This window comes from Triticum dicoccoides, chromosome 5B (genome assembly GCF_002162155.2).
Source record: "Triticum dicoccoides isolate Atlit2015 ecotype Zavitan chromosome 5B, WEW_v2.0, whole genome shotgun sequence".
Taxonomy (NCBI): Eukaryota; Viridiplantae; Streptophyta; class Magnoliopsida; order Poales; family Poaceae; genus Triticum; species Triticum dicoccoides.
Window position 1 is genome coordinate 97,833,254 of NC_041389.1, and position 17,428 is coordinate 97,850,681.

A 17,428-nucleotide genomic window follows, 5' to 3' on the forward strand; every position below is an offset into this window, starting at 1 on the left:
GCACACATCTGGGCTATTTTGTTACGCGTAACAGAATATTATTCTGTTACCCTACTTGAACTAACAACTTCGAGCGGTTGAACTGATCTTTCATTTTCATCGAACTTATTTTTCAAACACAAATCATATTGAACGCTGATGAGGACGGGCATGGTGTCTCCCTCCACCACCACCGGGCGTCGATGAACGCGAGCACTTGTCCATCCCCCACCCCCGCGTAGGTGTCGTACTGCTCATCCACAGCGCCGCCTACGTCGGTACCTCACCGCCATGGATGGGCCGGCACCGGTACACCACCATGGATTTTGCGTCGAGCTATGCAGCTATGACCATCCTGAGGCAGACGTGGTCTATTAACGGCCAACCGGATGGGATCCGCATTTTCTGTCAATTCGGATTTGGGAGTGGCCTCGATGGCGGCAACAGAGAGGTGGCTTCGGTCCGGGGCATCATGGGAGGCGAGGGCGGCGCGTATGCTGTCGGGGTTAGTGGCGGCGAGGAAGTGGAGCTCCGGGAGGTGAGCCTAGATGCAGCGCCAGCGGCGGCGAGGACGCTGGTCCGAGCGGCGACGGGGGCGTCCCGGAGCTTGAGGAGGATGTGGATGAGCAGGTTGTCCGGCAGTGCGCTGTGCCAGTCCTCGACGCCGGCGGCATGAGAGGGCTTTGGCGGCCGCTGCTCCGGCATGCGCTCCATGGAAGCACGAGGCAAGAGGTATGTGGTGCGCCTTAGGTCACATTGGGCCGCCGGTGGCTGGGGATGGGAATGGGTCGGGACTCGGGAGGATACTGCACTTAATCGATTTTCGGAGGATCAGGGGACGACATCCTGTTCCAGCACTTCAACCTCGGTTGCCTCCGCCGGGAACGACGCCAGGCTGCTGAACGCTGTCCAAGTCTTGGGCGGCGGCAACCTCGTTGAGGGAGTCCCGGACTAGGGGGTGTCCGGATAGCCGAACTACCATCATCGGCCGGACTCCAAGACTATGAAGATACAAGATTGAAGACTTCGTCCCGTGTCCGGATGGGATTTTCCTTGGCGTGGAAGGCAAGCTTGGCGATACGGATATGTAGATCTCCTACCATTGTAACCGACTCTGTGTAACCCTAGCCCTCTCCGGTGTCTATATAAACCGGATGGCTTTAGTCCATAGGACGAACAACAACCATACCATAGGCTAGCTTCTAGGGTTTAGCCTCCTTGATCTCGTGGTAGATCTACTCTTGTAACCCACATCATCAATATTAATCAAGCAGGACGTAGGGTTTTACCTCCATCAAGAGGGCCCGAACCTGGGTAAAAACATCGTGTCCCTCGTCTCCTGTTACCATCCGCCTAGACGCACAGTTCGGGACCCCCTACCCGAGATCCGCCGGTTTTGACACCGACATTGGTGCTTTCATTGAGAGTTCCTCTGTGTCGTCACCGATAGGCTCGATGGCTTCTTCGATCATCATCAACGACGCCGTCCAGGGTGAGACCTTCCTCCCCGGACAGATCTTCGTATTCGGCGGCTTTGCACTGCGGGCCAATTCGCTTGGCCATCTAGAGCAGGTCGAAAGTTACGCCCCGGGCCGTTAGGTCAGATTTGGAAGTTTGGACTTCACGGCTGACATCCGCAGGGACTTGATCTTTGATGGATTCGATCCACAGCCGAGTGTGCCGCACTGTCACGTCGGTCATGATTTAGCTCTGCCGCCGGATAGTACTCTGGAGGCCGCACTCGAAACCACTCCGATCTTCAATTCGGAGCCAGCTCCGCAGATCGAGGATGGATGCCTAGACACCGCCTCGGGGGCTGCAACCTCTACGGCGATAGAGCCGAACACTGACTTCGTCCCTCATAAAGCTCGTGACTCCAAGGTGCCGGACTCCTCGCCGGACTCCGAACCTCCCGCGCCCGCCCCGATCGAATCCGACTGGGCGCCGATCATGGAGTTCACCGCAGCGGACGTCTCTCAACACTCACCTTTCGGCGACATCTTGAGTTCGCTAAAATACCTCTCGTTATCAGGAGAGACCTGGCTAGATTGTGGTCAGGACGGCTGGGATGCGGACGACGAAGAAATTCAAAGCCCACCCACCACCCACTTGGTAGCTGCTGTCGACGATTTAACTGACAGGCTAGACTACGACTCCGAGGACATCGACGGTATGGACGACGATGCCGGGGACGACCAAGAACCAGCGCCTAACGGGCGCAGGAAAGCCACCCCATCCCACAACGTATGCATGGTGGACACACCAAAAGGAAGCGACAATGAGGGAAAACGGGACATGGCGAAGGACAACTCCCCCAACAGACAAACAAAGTGGCGACGCAAGCGCCGCCCGAAGACCGGCATCGACAAAAACGGTACCCATATGGACCCGGCCCTAGAGCAGGGCGAAGCAATGGACGACGCACACGTCAACAAGCAGCCAGCCGGACATGAACCGGACAAGCAACCCATCCCCGGCGAAGATGATCTCACATCACCAGAGCATATGAATCTCCATAACAGGCTCGTCGCCACTGCAAGAAGTTTGAAGAAGCAAAAGCGTAAGCTCAAAACAATGGAAGACACACTCAGAATAAGATGGAGCAAAGTACTCAACACCGCAGATAAATATGGCACTAGTCACCAGACAAAGAGCTACCCGAAGCGCAAGTTGTTGCCCGAATTTGACGAGGAGGCCTTCGAGCCCCCGCAGTCAAAAAAGAAAGAGGCCGCCTGGCCGGATAGACGACCAGATGACAGGCCAAGAGCAACACGGGGCGCCACACACAAGCCGGCACATGATCAGCATAAAGATCTTCAGAAAAAGGATAACCCGGCCAGGTCTATCTATGGGCCAAAAAAGAAGACTCCAGGAAGTAACACAACCATCGAGCATTTGAAGACAACGGCACACCCAAATACAGGGGCGCCGCACACCCACTATGTTTTACCGACGAGGTACTGGATCATGGATTTCCAGCGGGATTTAAACCCATAAACATAGAGGCATACGACGGAACAACAGACCCCAAAGTCTGGATTGAGGATTATATCCTACACATACACATGGCAAGAGGAGACGATCTCCATGCCATAAAATACCTTCCCCTCAAGCTCAAAGGGCCGGCCCGGCATTGGCTTAAAAGCCTCCCAGAAAATACGATTGGGAGTTAGGAAGAGCTTGAGGATGCGTTTCGAGCAAATTTTCAGGGGACTTATGTCCGGCCTCCGGATGCAGATGATTTAAGTCACATAACTCAACAGCCCGAAGAATCAGCACGCAAATTCTGGAACAGGTTCCTCACTAAAAAGAACCAAATAGTCGACTGTCCAGACGCTGAAGCCTTAGCAGCCTTCAAACACAACGTCCGAGACGAATGGCTCGCGAGACACCTCGGCCAGGAAAAACCAAGAACAATGGCCGCACTAACAAGTCTCATGACCCGCTTTTGCGCGGGGGAAGACAGCTGGTTGGCTAGATGCAGCACCAGCGACCCGAGTACATCCGAAATCAGGGATGGAAATGGGAAATCACGACGCAAAAAAGTTCAGCGCCGGAATAAGGAGAATGGCCCAAATAGTACGGCGGTCAACGCCGGATTCAAAAGCTCTCGGCCGAACAACAAAACACTGCCCTTAAAGGATAACAGTGACGAGCTATCCAACCTCAACAAGATCCTGGATAGACTGTGTCAAATACACGGTACCTCCGGGAAGCCTGCAAACCATACCCACAGAGATTGTTGGGTCTTCAAGCAGTCCGGCCGACTTAACGCCGAACACAAAGGGCTCGACACACCAAGTGAAAGTGATGAAACCCAAAAGCAGCGCTCCGGAAACCAAAAGACTTTCCCATTAGAAGTCAAAACAGTGAACTCACTTCACGTGATAACACACAGCGCGGCCCCTGCTATACCAGGACACCGTCCGCAGACTGGGGATAGAACCCACCAAAATTCGCTATAGCAAGCACTTCCTTCAAAGGAGTGACGCCAGGCTCTGTACCACTAGGGGTCGTGTTCGGTTCATCCGACAACCTCCGTCACGAAAAGCTCACCCTCCATCGCCCCATTTAGCAATAGCCCTTAAGCACTACTGGGGCGTGCAGCTTTCGCCCGCTTTAATGCAATACCACATTACGCGTCTCTTACGCTTAAAAATGCCCGGTCCACGTGGCATATTCTTAAAACTCCAGGTGTCTCTCGACCATGGAGAATGTGCGGCTGCCTAGACAGCCACACATTATTCCGACCTTGCAGATCAAAGCCCCTAAAAACAGGTCATTTAGACCTCGGACATGGTTAGACGAGTCCGGCGTAACTTAACAAGGGGCTTCCCAGCCGCATACCCCCCTTTTTTAGGGGGTCGCGCGCATAAATGATGAAAGCCAATAAAGCTCAACTTTCTTCATCTTCCAAATTATACTTTATTTTGATACACTTTTTGCACGATATTTCTTAGAAACTAAGTCCTTCTCTTTTACAGATGAAGCACGTGCTACACCCGTCCAGGATACAACACAACGGAGACACAGGCGCAGGCGTGCAGTAGGGACCCGTTGCAAGGATTCTTTTCAGATTAAGACCCTGCGTAAACCTTTCTCACTGTCTCTTGTTGATACACATCCCCCGGTTTCCTACTAGAGCCGAGGAGGAGGCTGGCGTTTTGGCATCGACCGCGTCAGAAGTTCCCGCCTGTACCTGGGCACTAGGGGCTTAGGGCTTTATTCTGCCCGATATCATAAAGACCGAACACCTCAGGGAGTGTTCGGCGTCTCGAGTTAGGCCTTATATGCATCAGCTCTGAATCATGTCTTTGGTCAAATGTTGGGTTTGCCCGGCTCCTGTGTTTTGCTGCTTTACGTTCCGTATCATCAGATACGCGGCACCAGGAGAACTACTGCGATTGTGCCCCAGTTCGGCCGGGAGAGCACCTCAGTAGAGAAAGCCGAAAACTGACTGTCATGATATAACGAGAGACTGGTCAACCACTCGATCGACCATTGGAATGTTTAGAATTCCTCCGCTTTGACGAGGGACCGCTTCCCGGTCAGGCACATACGTGCCCCAAGTTCGGAGAAGCGCGGTGCCATCAGGGGCTATATAGTAGCCCCACATTCGAGCTCCTATGGCTAAGTGAAAGTGATAAAGCATTATAGTCCGGTTGCCTAGTTTGCTATGCTATCACCTCCTTAAAAGGACCAAGACGTTGGATTAAGTGTGAAAAAGCGTTTTTCTTTTTGCAAACACCCCCGCACCATGTGCGTGGGGGCTGAAGCCAAAGACTGCCATCTTTCAGATTATACATACATATACGGCCGCACAGGAGATAGTTCAATACTAGAACACACAAGTATAAAAAGTCATTGCATTATAAACATGATCTTAGAAATCATACATGTCATTCAAACATAACATCTTTCGAGCACTGCGACTCTATTATACGAGCGCCCTGCAGGACTTCCTCAAAGTAATGCTCGGTGGGGAATCGGCTTCTGTCCGAACCCCGGGATGCAACAGCGGTGGCATCCATCTCCGCCCAGTATGTTTTACCACGGGCGAGAGCCATCCGCGCACTTCTATGCATGCCGACCGCTTCATCGCCTTAATATGCGGCACTGCCCGAAGGAATTGCTGCAACAAGCCAAAATAACTCTTCGGCTTGGGCCTTGTCGGCCACAAATGAGTTACCACATCCGTCATGGCCAGTCCGGACAATCTATTCAGCTCAGCCCACTTAACCAGCTGATCACTCAACGGCAGTGGACGCTCCGGACTATGGAATTGAGACCAGAAAAGCTCTTCCATTTCATGATCCTCCTGGCTTCGAAAGTGCACGACTGCGTCAGCCGCACTCGCCGCCAAGTCCAGATAAGGATCCTCCGCACCGTACAATCGGCCCAGCTAAGCATACTTTCGATCCGTGAACTTCCTACGCAGCATAAAGGGCTTTCCAGCCACAATGCCTCCGACCAGACGCAGTTCCTCCTTCATAGCCCGCATCGCACTACGGGCATCCTTGGCCTCGGCATCGGCCTTCTTCAGGTCCTCTTACTCCGCTCGGCGTTCTCCTTCAGGAACTTCCAGGCGGTCAGTAGCAACTCTTAATTTCATGGCCACTCTAGCCATCTCCTCCCTGCTTCGGTAGTGAGCAGCCTTCTCGACTTCTAGCCCTTCCGCTGCCTTCAAGGCAGCCGCCTCGCTCTTTCTGGCTTGCTCCTTGGCCCGAGCAAGTTCTGCTCGAAGGTCCTCCACAGCAGCAGCACCATCTGCATCTAAGCATACAATTTGTAAGGAATGGGCGTCAGCTCCCTTACTAACCAACCGCGGGGCAACCACATACCTTGTGACTCATCAAGTCGTCTATTGACCAGCGAGATGTCTGCATATGCAGCGTCGAGTTGCTTCTTCAGCTCAGCAAATTCATCAGTCCGGCTGGCCACCGAATGTTCCGCCACCTGCATGGGAAAGGCGACAGTTAATAACTGAGATTACGATCCTAGGCACGCTGTCGTTTTCGACAGCATACCAAGTCTCGGGGGCTACTATCTATACAGGGCGCACTTCATGTGCAAAACTGTCAACAGGTATGTCATTTTTTGCGTACCTCAAATCCCGTCAGTAAACTTCCGACGGCCTCATACAACCCGGTTTCGGCGGACGAGATCCTCTCAATCACATCACCCATTAATGTGCGGTGATCTTCTGAGATGGACGCCCTCTTAAGCAAATCCTGCAGCTCCATCGGCCGTACTCCAATGGGCGCCGAACTCTCCGGTCCCGGCGGATTTGGGGAGACCCACCGTGACAACACCTCAGGGTCGTCCGCCCCGCACGATGGGGCGGCAGATGAAGGCGTTTCACTTTCCATCATCTCCGGACGAAGGTCTCCCGAAGATGAGATGTGCTAAGATGGGCTGGGATCCGAACTACAAGGTAAAAACTTCATTACCTTTACACATTAAGCAGGGGTGTCTGACAATTATAAAATCCCCCTTTTTACTTACGGCTCGTTAGAGGGCTGATTCCTCCGAGGAGACAGTACGGCCGGGGCACTTTCTGGCGCAGGACCTTCCGGTACAGATTTCTTTCCCCGCTTTGAGGCCTTGGCCTCCGGGTCTTCGGAAGCGTTCCTCTTCTCCCCCTGGAAGGAGGGACTCTCGGTTCCTCCCTTACTAAACGCCTCCTTGGCAGAGGTGACAGTTTCCCCGTGCCCCCCTTCGCCCTCATTCGAAGGTGCAACCTCCAACATTTTGATTAACATGGGATCCTGCGTGGTCTCAGGGAGGGGGGCCGGACACCGTATCAATTGTGCTTGCGCTATCCACTCCTGTCCAGGGATATCTGGTTAAAAGGCAAGCTCACGATAAATAAATGGATGGTGTGTCCGGACACAGGGCTACTTACTTGAGTATCCGGGCGATTGCAGCTTAGGCCAGCGTCCTCGATCAATTCCGGATGCGTCTCTTGCGATCCGAAGAATAGTTTATACATCTCCATGGGAGTCAAACCCATGAAGTGTTGAAGAGCTCGCGGCCCCTCCGGATTAAATTCCCACAGACGGAGGGGGCGACGTTTGCAGGGCAGTAGGCGCCGGATCAACATGACCTGCACCATTGCGACCAGATTGATCTCCCTTTCTTGGAGGACTCGAATCCGGTCCTGCAACAGGGGGACGTCTTTGGGCGGCCCCCAGTCACGCCCCTTGTTGACCCATGACGTCAGCTGCTGTGGAGGGCCCGAGCGAAAGACGGGCGGCGGCTTCTGCCTGCTGCCCCGGGGAGCGGTGATATAAAACCACTCCTGTTGCCACAAGCCGAGCTCCTCTTGGAAAGAGCCCTTGGGCCATGGAGCTTCGGCCCTCTTGCTTATAACCACCCCGCCGCACTCTGCCTGACGCCCCTCAATCATCTTCGGCTCCACGTTGAAGGTTTTGAGCCATAAGCCGAAGTGAGGGGTAGTGCGGAGGAAGGCTTCACAGAAGGTACCTGAATTCGGAGCCCTGGGTATTGGAACTCAGGGAGAGGGGCGGATTCAATAGAGGATTGAATAAAAAGAACGGGCCTTGGTCTCATTATAAAGAGGAAGAATACCAAGAGCCGTCCCCGTGACCGTTTGGAACCCGCCTTCGATGGAGGGGGCGTGGCAATGGGCGCGGTTGGGTTACCCATGTCCGTATTGATGGGAATCCCGGAATAAGGGGAACACTATCTCTGCTTCGACAAGACGTGCCAAGGAAACCGCCTCGCTAAATGTGCTGAGGTGGAACAATAAAAACAATTCGAGTAAAGGCTTGGAAGTGGTGTGACGTCACGCCGCAGAATACGTCAGCAGATTGATCTGGTGTAATATTATTCTCTCTACGGTGGTATGTGGAATTTATTTTTGCAGAGCCGGACACTATCCTGGTGTTCACGATCTTCTATAAATTATTTGGAGGAGGAACCCGCCTTGCAATGCCGAAGACAATATGCGCGCCGGACTCGTCGTCATTGAAGCCTAGTTCAGGGGCTACTGAGGGAGTCCCGGACTAGGGGGTGTCCGGATAGCCGAACTACCATCATCGGCCGGACTCCAAGACTATGAAGATACAAGATTGAAGACTTCGTCCCGTGTCCGGATGGGACTTTCCTTGGCGTGGAAGGCAAGCTTGGCGATACAGATATGTAGATCTCCTACCATTGTAACCGACTCTGTGTAACCCTAGCCCTCTCCGGTGTCTATATAAACCGAATGGCTTTAGTCCATAGGACGAACAATAACCATACCATAGGCTAGCTTCTAGGGTTTAGCCTCCTTGATCTCGTGGTAGATCTACTCTTGTAACCCACATCATCAATATTAATCAAGCAGGACGTAGGGTTTTACCTCCATCAAGAGGGCCCGAACCTGGGTAAAAACATCGTGTCCCTCGTCTCCTGTTACCATCCGCCTAGACGCACAGTTCGGGAACCCCTACCCGAGATCCGCCGGTTTTGACACCAACACTCTTCATGTGCCTCCGCACATGTGATGGTCGGCTTTTCTCACTCATTGTCAACCTGTCAAATAATAGCCAGAGCCTCCACGTTGTCTTTATCATCCCCAGGACACCTCGTGAGAGCCCCTCCACTTCGTAACTCTTCTCCTTTGGCAAGAAACTCTTATTTGTAGTAGTCTTGAACTTGTCCGGATGTTTTGGGTTCCTTTTCAGTTCAATCTAAAAAACAGTTTGTTTGCTGAAACTTTTGCTGCTAATCTATTTCAGCTAGGAATCAGAACTGTCGTACGATTATAGACATCAGTAAAAGTTGCCGAATCAAATCAGTAGGTGTTTAACAGGCACGACATTATGCTAAAAGGTTGTTTGAAGCTAGTTTGTTGGGGTCAAAATCATTTCATAAATGTAAAATCCACACTGAACCTTGACATGGAAATTACTGGTTTTGATGCCACTGTGCTTCGGTTCAAATGATTCAGTTCAAACAATAGTATTTCGACAAAAACAGAGTACTCGTACTGATCTATTTTGTGTGTTTGTACTGAGCTATTTTCACATATTGGATTTTACTCTGTTTTTTCGATATGGTTTTCGTCGTAGCTTTTTAAACCATTTGACCTTAGCTCTGAACTTTTTAACTTATAGTAGCCCATTCGAACTTATGGCGTCACCGCATCCGAACTCGCAACCGGGGAAGAGTAATTTTGGAATACAGTTACACCATTCGTGTTATTTTTCCGTCAGAAAAAATAGAGCAGTCGTACTGATCTATATGTGTGTTTGTACTGAGGTATTTTTCAATCTGATAGGTTGAGCAATTGAACTTTATTAAAATGATACTTTTAGGTTTTAATTTAAAATGTGTTTCTACGTGTCATCATCATCGAAGTTGCTTTTGGTATATATAGTTGAATTGGATGAATGTTTTCCCCAAGAAATATTTTGTGTTTCTTTTTCTTAGAATTTTCTTGAATTCAATAGACGCATTAACCTCGTTTAATTTTTTGAACTTATATGCTAGTAATACATGAACGGACCAGATTTTCTTAACCTTGTTGGATGAGCACTTGAACTTGACTCTAGAATTATTATTTTTTGAACTTCTTTGCATTTTCACGGAACTGATTTTTTTGAACTTATATGCTAGTAATACATGTACTTTTCACAACTCATATAAAGAGTAGAAAACGTGGAGAAATTTTTTCATCTCACAAAGTATGAGACAAGTCGCAAAAAAAATAACGTTCAGCTAGAGAATATGAGCACAGGAATATCAAATGTTTGAAGTTTCTCGATGACATCCATTGAACTTAAAACATTTTTTAGCAAATGACTGCAAGAGTGAAGGATGTCTTTTTCCATATTTTTACAAATGGATCACGCTTGCTTTACAAAGTACAAGAAAGATCCCTGTAAAAACGTACAAGATTTGTGAACACAAGATCGCACAGAAGCTGTACTGACCCACAGAGGAAGTTTTGCTACTTGTAAGAAAAACAAAAATGAACTCTAACTTGGAGAATCAACATATGTTTCTTTCCGTTGATTACATTCATTTCATGTATGTACAGAAGAAACAAAATTACAACTCCACCATTGACTAGTCAATGGCTGAATAGCCAAACTTCACAGAATGACATTTTTCAAACTTAGCCGAGGAATCATTTTCTCAAATTCATGTTTGAACTACATTTGGAATTTTTCAACCTCCTCTCTGGGAGGTGTTGACTGATTTCCTCAGGGTGATGAGCTTCTGAAGATAGTGGTGCAATCGCTCGATGACAAATGCGATGAATACTCTGTATCCTGCAAGGAGCGATAAGTTGTTAGAAATGTTTTGCTTCGAACTTGAATAAAATATAGGAACTATGCTGAGTTTATTTTCAGATTTCTGCTAGCATGCATCAAGACATTTTATATATGATTTTTACAATAAAACATATACTAATTTTTATGCCAAGTAACTTCAAACAAAACAGAAGTGGAGCTTCATTTACAAGAATAGAATAGAGCATATGGTAGTTTCGATCCATACAAGGTTTTCCTAAATGCTTATTAAGGCATAATAGAAACACCTATTGTACTATAGGAACAACTGTAAACAAAGGGGAAATTGGACATAATATCATTAAGTAGGTGAACTGAAAAACACACAAAACATGTACTGAAAAAAACACAATGTCCTGAGCGCTGCATCGTCGAACGGCCTCCTGTGGTAGAGGTGGATGGCATGATCGCTGCTTCGTCGCACGGCCTCGCTCGGCGGAGGTCAACGGCTTGAGGTTGTAAGGATGAACGGCCTCCTTTTTGTATTTTTTTCTCTGAACTTATAGTATCTCCAAACCTTCCCTGGACCCTGCGCAAGCGGGAGCTACATGCACCAGGTTGCCCTTTTTATAGTATCTCCAAACCTGAGTTGATTGTGTTACAAGTACACGAACAGCTCTGACGAGCTGATGATAAGTACATGTAAAAAGACGACCATGTTCATGTATTAACCCGAGATTAAGAAAAAAAACTTCTAAAAGTTTCACTGTTTTTGCCATAACTATAGTCATCTTACCTACCATTCAGTTTTTTGCTATAACAAAATTCGCACGCAACGAATTGAAGCATTCAGCAGATTGCAAGAAAATATTTTTTACCTCTAAATCTTCCAACTACCAGTCTATCATAAACATCACTACAAACCTATCTTCACTTTTTCTAGGCACTATCTGGGCATTTAATACTGAACTTAACTAAACTAAAAATAAGAATTGAATTGAACTAAAATTGGAATTTGAACTGAAGTAAAACTAGGAATTGGACTGAACTAAAATTACAATTTGGACCGAACTAAATTGATATTTTGTAGTTGTTGTATGCATTTTTAAACTGTGCATTTGTTGGTTTTTAAATCCACTCATGGAAATTGTAGTGGATTAAAACCAAATTTTGACAAGCAAATAAGAAGGAGAGTCCAACAGAAAAGGCACATCTATACAATAAAATGATCATGAGGGTATAAGTGAATAGTTGGATGGATTTCTATTCATCATGGTGGTTCTAGACCAGCTTGGGGGCACCATCGAGGCAAGCCATGGGGGCTGGCTGGGGGAGGTCACAACGCTGGTGAGAGCTTTCAATTGAACTTTCAACACTTTGTCTTTTGAACTTATATGAACTGATTAGTTCTTTGTTTAAAAAATGTAAATACAATGTTCCTAATCTGCAACAGAACATTTTTTTGGGGCAAGTGAAAACAATGAGACACCGAACCCTCTCTCTAACACAGAGAGAACTGATGGTAGAATACAAAGTGAGTTGCTAATAATGTTTTTGATTTTGTCCTATAGAAAACATGTTCTTTTCTTCTTATGATATATACAATTGAACTATGTATCCAACACGATCAAACTATTCCCATGTTTCTCTATGGATTGAGGAAAGAATACATAGTGAAATAACATTTACCAGTACTAGTCTTGGGAAAACAAGAGCTCAAATGCCAACCAAGGAGTTTCTGTGTTAGGTTTGAACTGATGACCTACCTGTAAGTAAACCAAGGATCTCATGATGTTTTATTCTGTGCATCATGCCCGGATGTACATAATAGAGCAGTACAACACCTTAGCTTCATTTTAACAAAAGACAAACATGAAAAGAAAACAAGTTAAGTTGTTGTAAGCATTTCAGTAAACACCAAGAGGGCAACAAAATAACAACAATAGAAACAGTGGTTTTTCTTTCGTTTTTGTTCTACAACTTCTCTGAAATCAAAACCCTCTCCATGTTCATTTTGGATCAATTTTTCCTGAACTCCCAGATTCCAGAGCTACCCGATGTTCTGGGTTCTTTTATGAACCTTTTTATTATCTTTTTTTTGAACTTGAAACGAATATACACAATAAACAAATGTACTACACAAGAATGTACATCTACGGAAGAATATGGTACATGAAAAGAGGAAGGGGGAAGGCTAGACCTCGTCGCTGCGTCACTGGACGGCCTCGGCTGTCGGCAGTGAACGGACTGTGGTACTGGAGGTGAACGGCCTGGCCGCTGCGGGAATGGGGGATGGGGCACGGCCAGCAGCAGCAGGAGGCGGCGACCTGCAGAAGGAAGAGGCTGCGACCTGACGACCAAGCGATACAAATGAGAAAAGAAATAAACCCTGGCTCGTCACCGTCGAACTGAACTCCGCGTGCCCTGTTGAACTGCTGAAATATTTTAGTACAGGTTAGATACATTGCCAAACTAGTACCTGAAAATCTCATCCCCAAATATGCATGTCAATCTTCACAGTTGGAAGTAATCTGAGCTATCTCAAAAGATCGAACTGAAACATACATGCAAGAACGAAACCGGTACAAGCAATACAAACAATCAATATGAGGAGGAATGTCTAGATGAATAAGAACAGAGCATCAAGAAGATTCATCAAATTCATACCAAAAATATGAGGAGGGGTCACGGTACGCCAACCAATAGGCTATGCGGGAGGAGGACACGGCCTACAGCGGGAGGAGGGCGCGACCTGCAGTTTCAGTGGTATATGCCTAACAATAATTGGAAGGTAGATGATGAGCCAGTGTCAGCCTCCAAGGCCAACAACCTTCTTGACAACACACTGTAGACCAACCAACATGGACTTTGTTGGGTTTAGTTTTTTTATTCATGCACTGTTAGGCGTGCCCATTTTGAACTTACAAAGTTTTCTATACCCATCTAAACCTACAAAGTTTTCCTATAGCCATTTTGAACTTACAAAGTTTCTCTCGATGAACTTTCATGTGGTCTGTTTACAAGGAACTTTCATAAGGGAACTTCTCGCGCAATTGCACATATACTGGTTATATTTTCTCTGAAGCCAGAATGGTTTTCATATGTTTCATACACTATGTGATGAATATAAATAGCGGGTGAGCACCAAGACAACTTCAACATGGGATCCCTTTCCCCAAGAGGAAGCAATAGGATTATTGCTTAGAAAATAAGCAAGTGCAAGTACGAGGAGAGTAGCAAGAGTTGTACTTTTGGTGTAAGCATGAGCAGGGCTTGCGCGGAGGCCGCGTGAGGAACCGGTTGAGGACGACCACGCTCGTGTTTGTGCTACTGCCGTTGTGGCAAAAAGGGCAACGACCTGTGTTGGTTGCACGAGCTGGACTAAACACCTAGGCATCACATCAAAGTAATTAGCAAGATTAACCACTACTTTTTACAAGAATTAGTCAGCAATTAAAAGGGTGAGAAATAAGAGTTCTAGTAATTATAATTTCCAAACACTAGTAGCAACCACTGTTTTGGTTTAGTTTCCTATATATAAATAAAATCAACAATACTCTCTTTATGGAGGAGAGAGAGAGAGAGAGCATAGTCCTAGCAATCATACTGCTGCTTCGCTAATAGAACTGATGGCGATCGGTGTAAGTGGCAATCTGATCTCTTCATGGTGCTGGGTCCATCTGATCCAGCGACCATATGTTGTCACTCATCAGTACTAATATTCAGTAACAACCTGTACAGGTCCTAGAACCCCACATCTAATTCATTATCCAACAAATGTGCTCGCCTAATGACTTGTTTATTATCACTAACACTGAGCCGGACAAATCTCGCCGATCCATCTATGACGGCCTACGAGAGAAAGGTTCTGCCTTTCTTCCCAAAGGTCTAAATCAAGAGCACCCGTACTTCAATTCAAAATAAAATGGCAGTTCGAAAGGAGGCATGGAGATCTTTGCAGTCGGGAGCTGGAGAGGAGAAATAGTGAGCAGGGTGTACCTCACGATGGCTACTAGAAAGGGGTGTTGCGAAGGTGAACGGCCTCGGGCGGTGGCTTTGGACCGCTGGACGGACCGGTGACGGACTTCCCACCGGGGACGAGGCGGAGTGGCGCCTGGAGCGTCGCCGAGGGAAGCCAGAAGGAGGCGGAGGGTCGCCTGAACCTCCTAGCATTTATTTTGTAAACTTTTCTCAAGGTACACATAACAACAACAACAACAACAACAACAACAAAGCCTCCCAAACAAGTTGGGGTAGGCTAGAGGTGAAACCCATAAGATCTCGCAACCAACTCATGGCTCTGGCACATGGATAGTAAGCTTCCACGCACCCCTGTCCATAGCTAGCTCTTTGTCAATACTCCAATCCTTCAGGTCTCTCTTAACGGAACATGCATGGCAGGCTCCATGGGATTCGATCCCAGGACCTCCTGCTGTTTGTGCGCTGAGATGAACAGTGGGCTACTGACTGGATTGTGTACACATGTTTCCCTAAATTTGCAATCGGATTTTCTTCTTTATTTTGCAGATAACTTGCACATATAGATCTTCTTTACAAAATTATATAAATCATGGCAGCATTATCATGCTGAGATGAGTTATCTAATAGATCATGGCAGCATTATCATGTATTTATGAGACTACAATATCTAACCATCAAGCCTGAGCATTATCATGCGCATTGTCTTGTACTACAATATCATGTAATACTACATTTTTCATCAACTCGATATTCATCAGTACTAGTATGACTGGACAATAAGTTGAGATTAGTAGCAGCACGCGCAAGATGTGCACTCCTGAAAATAAAGTGTATGAACTTTCTTAGTGACTGTAATTGAACTTTCAAGCACATTTTTCTGTAAAATTTACTTTTTTTAACCGGATTGAACTCTATTTTGTAGGCGAACCTTCGCTGTAGATGCACACGAACTTAATTTTGTGTTTGCACCTGGACTACAAACATGAATAAGCTATGATGACAGAAGAGTTGTATAAACTCCACAAATAACAAGAATCTTTTCTGTCAAATGGATCATACAAAATATTAACCAAAAATCATTTTGTATACACATTATCCTGATATCCCATAAGCCATTTTTTGTACAACATCATTATCCGGCATAACCATAACCACAAGCACAGAATAAATTTGACTTACCAACGGGAAGTACATGTACTGAAAAGCATCCAGAAGACGAACTTGTGAATCTTGCTTTTTTGCTGCATCCTGCAAAAAATAGTAAGTTGAATTATTAGTAGTGATCCATCGATAATAGTTCAATCCCACCTTATGCTTGAGCACGCTAGAATTGACAACAAACCAATGTTCAATCAAAAGTTCAACCAGGCCGAAACTTGAAACAGGCCAAACCAGTAGTTGATAGGCAACACTACATTGTTCTCTAACACTCACAGGGAGAAGAAATTAGACATCATCGACAGCAAAACAGGACACTAGTGAGCCGTGAAAGAAAAAAAATCATCCAGAAAATGACTGTTCTCCTAGGTCGAAATCAGGTGTACGTGTTTTCAAAATATAAGAGAGGCTGAACTGACTTTTTAAGTACGGTGGAACTGAAGCAACTAATTTTCAGAAATAGGAGGTGGATTGAACTGAAAGTGTTGGTGAGGGCGTTCGAGGACGGGTGGACGCGGTGGTGGGGCGCAGGCCGCTTTTTGTACTGAGGTAATAGCAGTGACCCTGATCCAGGGTGCTTTTTGAGTTCTATTCTTCGTCATAGGTTCACTGCTATAGTGCTATTACCTCAGTACAAAAAGTGCCAAAAAGTTCAGCTCATGGCAGAAAAATAATGCAAAGTTAACTTATTGTGTTCCTTCTTCATACTGAACTGATGCATGTTCACAAAATGAAAAGGTTTAAAGGTGTGAACATTCAGTACATTTGTACCTTCGTTAGCGCTGCACTAGAACTGACATAATAAGTTAAATCCATCGATAATAGGTCAATCCCTCCCTATGCTTGAGCACACTAGAACTCACAACAAACAGATGCTCTATCAAAGTTCAACTCTCACCCATTCTTGAGCGCACTAGGACTGACAACAAGCCGCTGCTCTATCAAAAGTTCAGCTAGGCCAAAACTCAAAACTGACCAAACCAGTAGTTGACAGGCAACACTACATTATTCTCTAACACTCGCATGGAGAAGAAATTAGACAACATAGCTATGAACAAAGAGGAGATGTGCTTGGTCCTTGTCCAATGTTTCTGAAATGTACAAAAACTCATGTTGTTTGACAGTTTAATTTTTGTCTGAACCTACCTGTTTCCCGATTCTGAACTTGCAGAGATGTACTCGACCACCACCACGCCACGGGGCTGGACTGGGGACGGTCGAGTCCATGGTTCAACGCGGGTAGGGGAATGTCGAGTTATCTTTCATAGGGGCTCCTGTAGCGGCAAGTTGCGCGGGTGCAGTGGCGAGCTACGGACGGAGGAGGGCGTGGTCGTTGAACTTGGGGGTTGTGAGGGAGGAGATGGATGATCAGGGAGCTCGGGGTCGCCGATGCGCAGGTGCCGGGCCTCGAGTGCGGCGCCCCGCCGGGGGTAGGAGGAGGATGGAGGCGCCAGCGGCGGGGGAAGGAGCAGGCTGGAGGCACAGTGGCGGGGGAAAGAGGTTGCTGGAGGCGCGGCGGCGGGGGAAGGAGGTTGCTGGAGGCGCAGCGGCGGGGAAGGAGGTGG

General features: G+C 47.2%; 1 protein-coding gene across 5 annotated transcripts; it reads right to left on the bottom strand.

Annotated features, from left to right (window-relative positions):
• Window positions 1-10,448: 10,448 nt before the first annotated feature.
• LOC119307585 lies at window positions 10,449-17,422 on the bottom strand. Of its 5 annotated transcripts, none has more exons than XR_005149393.1 (4): window positions 17,010-17,422; window positions 15,885-15,953; window positions 13,392-14,113; window positions 10,449-13,278 (listed from the first exon to the last, which is right to left on the bottom strand). XR_005149393.1 is itself a non-coding variant. In XM_037583664.1 (4 exons), the coding sequence occupies exons 1-4, from the start codon at window positions 17,088-17,090 to the stop codon at window positions 13,831-13,833; spliced, it is 600 nt and encodes a 199-aa protein (XP_037439561.1). In that variant the 5' UTR covers window positions 17,091-17,422; the 3' UTR covers window positions 10,449-13,830. The 5 variants fall into 5 exon arrangements, 1 of the variants encoding a protein (XP_037439561.1); XR_005149392.1 differs by having other exon boundaries at window positions 10,449-12,490; window positions 12,925-14,113; XR_005149391.1 differs by having other exon boundaries at window positions 10,449-12,573; window positions 12,925-14,113.
• Window positions 17,423-17,428: the final 6 nt, after the last annotated feature.